Source organism: Myxine glutinosa, chromosome 1, assembly GCF_964187855.1.
Source record: "Myxine glutinosa chromosome 1, kmMyxGlut1.1, whole genome shotgun sequence".
In the NCBI taxonomy this organism is placed as follows: Eukaryota; Metazoa; Chordata; class Myxini; order Myxiniformes; family Myxinidae; genus Myxine; species Myxine glutinosa.
Window position 1 is genome coordinate 366,790,578 of NC_136261.1, and position 7,111 is coordinate 366,797,688.

Sequence of the window (7,111 nt, forward strand, 5' to 3'; positions counted from 1 at the left end):
GCATGATGCTGCCACCACCATGCTTCACGGTAGGGATGGTGTTCCACCAGACATAGCTCTTTGCATTCAGGTGAAAGATTTAAATTTTCGTCTCATCAGATCACAGAATATTTTGCCTCCTGTTCTCAGAGTCTTTCACATACCTTTTTGCAAACTCCAGGTGTGCTGTCGTGTGTCTTTTTCTCAGGAGTGGCTTCCTTCTGGCCATTATCCCATAAAGCCTAGATTTGTGAAGTGCTGCAGAAACTGTTGTCCTTCCAGTAGGTTCTTCCATCTCAACCAAGGAACTCTGTAGTTCTGTCAGAGTGACCATTGGGTACTTGGCCACCTCCCTAACCAACGTCCTTGTTTCCCGGTTGCTCAGTTTGGTCGGATGGCCAGCTCTAAGAAGAGTCTGGGTAGTTCCATGTTCTTTCCATTTCCTAATGATGGAGCTCACTGTGCTCTTGGGAACTTTCAACACTCTAGAAATTGTTTTATACCCTTCCCCAGATCTACGCCTCCTCACAATTCTATCTTGGAGTTATATGGACAGTTCAATGGACTTCATGGTAGTGTTTGTGCTCTGACGTGCATTGTCAACTGTGGGACCTTATATAGAAAGGTGTGTTTCTTTCTAAATCATGTCCAATCAATTGAATTGACCATAGGTGGACTTCAATCAAGTTGTAGAAACATCTCAAGGATGATCAAAGGAAATTTGATGCACCTGAGCTCAATTTGGAGTGTAATAGCAAAGGGGTTGAATACTTATTGACTCAATAAATTTCAGCTTTTCATTTTTAAATTATTTTGTAAACATTTCTAAAAAAAATCCACTTTGACATTTTGGGGTATTTTGTGTAGATCAGTGATCAAATACTCACTTTAATCTATTTTAAATAAAGCTGTAACACAACAAAATGTAAAAAAAATGCAAGGGGTGTGAATAGTTTCTGAAGGTACTGTTTATGGGTGCTTGGAGTATGAGTTCTGTTTGTTGTCAAATAAGGAATAACAACATTAGATGCAGGTGGAGGCCACTAGGCCCATCATGGCTGTGCCACCACAGCACCAGATTAAACTAGAATGGCACTCGGTAGAGCGTGTACCTGCGCCAGGCTAAACAGTTTCCTTTTGTATCCACTGATAGGTTGGATCTGGATTCGGACCTGAACCAAAATCTAATCGGCTTGTTATTGTCGCCTAACCAAACGATTCGCCTAGTTTTGGCACAAGTCATCCACAACCTTCTGATATATATGTCGTTTTTGTTCCTATCAGTCAATGGTGAAGAATAATGTAAAAAAATTACCAAACAAGAACGCCACTCAGTGGAGCGCATACTCCCGCCGTGTGTAGCCGCTGCTGAGCCCTATCTTCCAATGGTAAAAAATCCTTCAAAAAATTCCTGGATCTGGAATAATATCCTGAGCTTCACCAAAAACTAATCAATTCTTCCTTATCCCAAGGGCAATCATCCCACCAACTTTCATCCAAATCCGTTCAGAACTTTTCCAGATATCTTGTTCACAAACACACGAACACACATACACACACAGACACACACAGACACACATACACACACACGGATGGACACGATGGAATGCGTTACTCCCTGGCGGGAGTAATTATTGTATCGAGATCCATATTTGCATATCTGATATAATATGTATCCAGATCTTCACCAAAATCGAACCGATTTGTCCTTGTCACACACACACAACCTCTCTACCGAATTTCATCCGAATCTGTCCACAACCTTTTGACATGTCCAGTTCACAAACAAACATACGGACAAACAGAGAGAAAAACAGACAGGGGTGAAAACACAACTTTCCATCCACCTTTGGTGATGGAGGTAACTTGAGTTCAGAGAACACCTTACCCCTCATCGTCTTGTGAAAGAAGGACAAGAGAGGGGTCTAAGAGCGGCAAATTTCATTGGTCGTGATGATGTAAAATCATCGGATAGACGGATGGATAGACAGACGGATGGACAGATGGATGGACAGACAGACGGATGGATGGACAGATGAATGGACAGACGGATGGACGGATGGATGGATATACAGACGGATGCGCAGATGGATGGACAGACGGATGGACGGATGGATGGATAGACAGACGGATGGACAGATGGATGGTCAGACAGATGGATGGATGGACAGATGAATGGACAGACGGACGGACGGATGGATAGACAGACGGATGAACAGATGGGTGGATTGACAGACGGATGGATGGACAAATGAATGGACAGACGGACGGACGGACGGATGGATAGACAGAGGGATGGGCAGATGGATGGACAGCCAGACGGATGGATGGACAGATGAATGGACAGCCAGGCGGATGTATGGACAGATGAATGGACAGACAGACGGATGGATGGACAGATGAATGGACAGACGGACGGACGGATGGATGGATAGACAGACGGATGGGCAGATGGGAGGACAGCCAGACGGATGGATGGACAGGTGGACAGATGAATGGACAGACGGATGGACGGATGGATGGACTGACAGAAGGATGGACTGACTGATGGGCAGATTGACAGACAGAGGGACAGACGGACAGACAGAGGGACAAACGGACAGAGGGACAGACGGACGGACAGACGGGCATACGGACAGATGGACGCACTGACAGAACTCAAAATATAAGCCCCAAATCCGGTTCATCGGATTACATCTCGTTGATGTACCTTTCTGAGCCACCCTCAACTGCCTCCAACAATTTAGCCTTTAGTAACCAAGCTTGAATCATGAAAGTGATCATTGTGGATGATTATCTCAAACGTTTGGTGAATATGCCAATTGCACAACTGCAATACTCCGAGACCCGCACATTTAAATCAATTTTTGATGCTAAATCTACTTTTGATCCACCTTCTAACTGCTTGCCCCATTTCCAAATGGGATAACCGTTATTATCCCCAATCTGTGTCAGTGTAGGATTTAGATCTTGAAATTTTTACCTCAATGCAAAACAACCCCATTCCTTTATCATGCTGGCAGACAGATAGATGGAGAAGTCAGATAGACCGACAGACCGACAGACAGACAGACAGACACACAGACAGACAGACAGACACAGACAGACAGACACACAGACAGACAGACACACAGACAGACAGACACACAGACAGACAGACACACAGACAGACACACACAGACAGACAGACACACAGACAGACAGACAGACAGACACAGACAGACAGACACACAGACAGACAGACACACAGACAGACACACAGACACACAGACAGACAGACACACAGACAGACAGACACAGACAGACACACAGACAGACAGAGACAGAGACAATTTTCACAATTTTCCAGCAATTCACTCCGTTATATCATGACTTTCTCCACGAGATGAGATGTACCATACCCGTTACGGAGCGTTGATTCTACCAAAGCAGTTTCACGGACTGGGGTCATACTGGGTAGTTTGCCATTGCCTTCCCAGCAGTAGTTATTGCAGGAATTTGTAATTTGTCCATGGTGCTAGCGATAGATCACCTACTCCGCATTGGACACCACAGAGTCCTTAACGTCCACCACCGTAGATATCATAGCTGTTTCGGGACTCAAACCCAGACTAGACAGCTTAGAAGCGAGTGTGCCTACATCTAAGTCATGGCCTATCTTACTATAGTCATGCACTGCACCCTAATCGTTGGTAGATCAATTTTACCGGGTGCACGACCTGGTTTGGGTGGTGGTCAATGCTCAATGGCCAAGCTCTGTTGAAATTTTCAAGGTTGTTTAAAATAACTTCCTAGTGCGGATTTCTATCACCGACAAAGCCAGACTAAGTCCAGAGGTAATATTGACGGAGTTTGGGTTAAAATCATCCCTTGAGATTATTTACATGTATTTGTCATGAAATTCATTAAATATTTTACCCTTCAAAATGTTCTGTAGAAGTTCTGTAGAACTCAATATAATTTTTATGGATCGAGTGAATTATATAGAACTCTGAGGAGAACTTGGATGTTCTATAGAATTCATTCGATGTTCTATAGAATTCATTAGATGTTCTATATAATTCATTAAATGTTCTATATAATTCATTAGATGTTCTATAGAATTCATTAGATGTTCTATAAAATTCATTAGATGTTCTATATAATACAATAGATGTTCTATATAATTCATTAGATGTTCTATAGAATTCATTAGATGTTCTATATAATTCATTAGATGTTCTATAGAATTCATTAGATGTTCTATAGAATTCATTAGACGTTCTATATTATACATTAGATGTTCTATAGAATTCATTAGATGTTCTATATAATACAATAGATGTTCTATATAATACAATAGATGTTCTATATAATTCATTAGATGTTCTATAGAATTCATTCGATGTTCTATATAATTCATTAAATGTTCTCCATAATACATTAGATGTTCTATAGAATACATTCGATGTTCTATAGAATTCATTAAATGTTCTATATAATTCATTAAATGTTCTTTATAATACATTTGATGTTCTATAGAATTCATTCGATGTTCTACATAATACATTCGATGTTCTATAGAATTCATTCGATGTTCTATATAATTCATTAGATGTTCTATATAATTCATTCGATGTTCTATATAATTCATTAGATGTTCTATAGAATTCATTCGATGTTCTATAGAATTCATTAGATGTTCTATAGAATTCATTCGATGTTCTATATAATTCATTAGATGTTCTATATAATTCATTCGATGTTCTACATAATACATTCGATGTTCTATAGAATTCATTCGATGTTCTATATAATTCATTCGATGTTCTATAGAATTCATTCGATGTTCTATATAATTCATTAAATGTTCTTTATAATACATTAGATGTTCTCTAGAATTCATTCGATGTTCTATATAATTCATTAAATGTTCTCCATAATACATTAGATGTTCTATAGAATACATTCGATGTTCTATAGAATTCATTCGATGTTCTATATAATTCATTAAATGTTCTTTATAATACATTTGATGTTCTATAGAATTCATTCGATGTTCTACATAATACATTCGATGTTCTATAGAATTCATTCGATGTTCTATATAATTCATTAGATGTTCTATATAATTCATTCGATGTTTTATAGAATTCATTAGATGTTCTATATAATTAATCAGATGTTCTATATAATTCATTCGATGTTCTATAGAATTCATTCGATGTTCTATAGAATTCATTAGATGTTCTATATAATTCATTAAATGTTCTTTATAATACATTAGATGTTCTATATAATTCATTCGATGTTCTATATAATTCATTAAATGTTCTCTCGAATTCATTCGATGTTCTATATAATACATTCGATGTTCTATATAATTCATTCGATGTTCTATATAATTAATTAGATGTTCTCTAGAATTCATTAGATGTTCTTTATAATACATTAGATGTTATATATAATTCATTATATGTTCTATATAATTCATTAGATGTTATATATAATTCATTATATGTTCTATGTAATTCATTAAATGTTCTATATAATTAATTAGATGTTCTATAGAAGATCCATTGAAATAATTATATAAAACTCTGTTTGTTTGATAGAACATCTGTAGAGAATGGATGTTCTATAGAATACATTAGATGTTCTATAGCATTCATTAGATATTCTATATAATTCATTAGATGTTCTATAGAATTCATTAGATGTTCAATAAAAGATCCATTGAAATAATTATATAAAACTCTGTAGAGAATGGATGTTCTATAGAATTATTTAGACGTTCTACAGAATTAATTAGATTTTCTATATAATTCATTAGATGTTCGTTAGAAGATCTGTTGAAATATTTATACAACTGTGGAGAGAATGGATGTTTTATATAATTCATTAGATGTTCTATAGAATTCATTAGATGTTCTATAGAATTCATTGGATGTTCTATATAACCTGTCTATAGAAACTACATAGTACTTTAGGTCCAAATTCTATAAAGCTGTTCCCTAACAATCCATTAGAAAATTTAGATAGATGCTCTATAGAATCTGTCTATTGAAATTCTATAGTACTTTAGGACCAAATTATATAGAACTGTTCTTTTTTCTTTCTTTTTTTCCTATAGAAATTCCATATAAAATTCTGTAGGAAATATCGACTTTTACGGTCGATTCTATTTTTATAGAATTTTTATAGAATTTCTGCAGACAATTTCTCTAGAACAGTTTTTTAGACCTCGGTCCTAAGTACTACAAAACTTCAAATGACTGGGTCTATAGTACATCTATAGAAATTTTATTTAGAATTTCTATGGAACATTTTTTGCAGGTTAAGATTAAACTTTTACATTTCATTACATTTTTAAAGTGGTTTAACCCTCCCTGGGACAATGAATAAGAAGCAATAGTTAAATAAAATTTAAATGATCATCATAGTGATTGTACAATACTCCGCACTAACTTCGTCAATTCCGAACACAGTAACCAAGTTTACATTCCAATACCTCTCCTACCGTAGCAGTTTCGAAACCTCGGGAAGTAAGGGCCTTCGAATAATGAAATAAGAATAGGAAAGGCTGGTGTTTTGTGACATTTATGAAGAACATGATGGCATCATTTTTGGAAGTCGTGTACCTGAGCTCATCGAGAGTGAGCAATCGCTGGCAAGGTGCAAATAAACCCACAGGCGGCTCAATTCCTATTGCCTGGACGCTCTCCAACCTTAAAATGCTACTTTACGCATTATGTATCGCTCTTTGCATTTATAATGGATTTGTCAGCAATCGTTGACGTCCAAGCAAGAAGGCAGTTCTTGGGACCTTATTTTTTTAGGCCCAGGACTCTGAGCAGACAGGTAATTTAACCAATTTATGTAAATGTCCATAAAAGTTGTTTTTCAAATGCAGTCCCAGCTCACACTACAACGTTGGGCCAATATTGGAATATAGACGTCACGTTTGCAACCAATAAACAATGTCACCCTGACGTCAACAATGTGCTTGCGACCAATTGACCAAATACCAACGTTTGCCCAACGTTGGCCCGACGTTGTTATGTTAGCTGGGTACTTACAGGAAGATTAATGCAGTACTGTACCATGTTTCCTGGAACTTATAAATGGCTAGGATATCTTTGATTCCACAATC

The 7,111-nt window shown here is 37.1% G+C and overlaps 1 protein-coding gene across 1 annotated transcript in view; it reads right to left on the bottom strand.

The window, feature by feature from the left end:
- LOC137419381 (B box and SPRY domain-containing protein-like) overlaps positions 1-6,708 on the bottom strand; it is a 26,410-nt gene extending 19,702 nt beyond the window's left edge. The window contains exons 1-2 of the mRNA XM_068105457.2: positions 6,705-6,708; positions 6,479-6,541 (exon numbers count right to left, since the gene is read on the bottom strand). Coding sequence (XP_067961558.1) covers positions 6,479-6,541; positions 6,705-6,708 — 67 coding nt within the window. The remainder of the gene's footprint in view (positions 1-6,478; positions 6,542-6,704) is intronic.
- Positions 6,709-7,111: the final 403 nt, after the last annotated feature.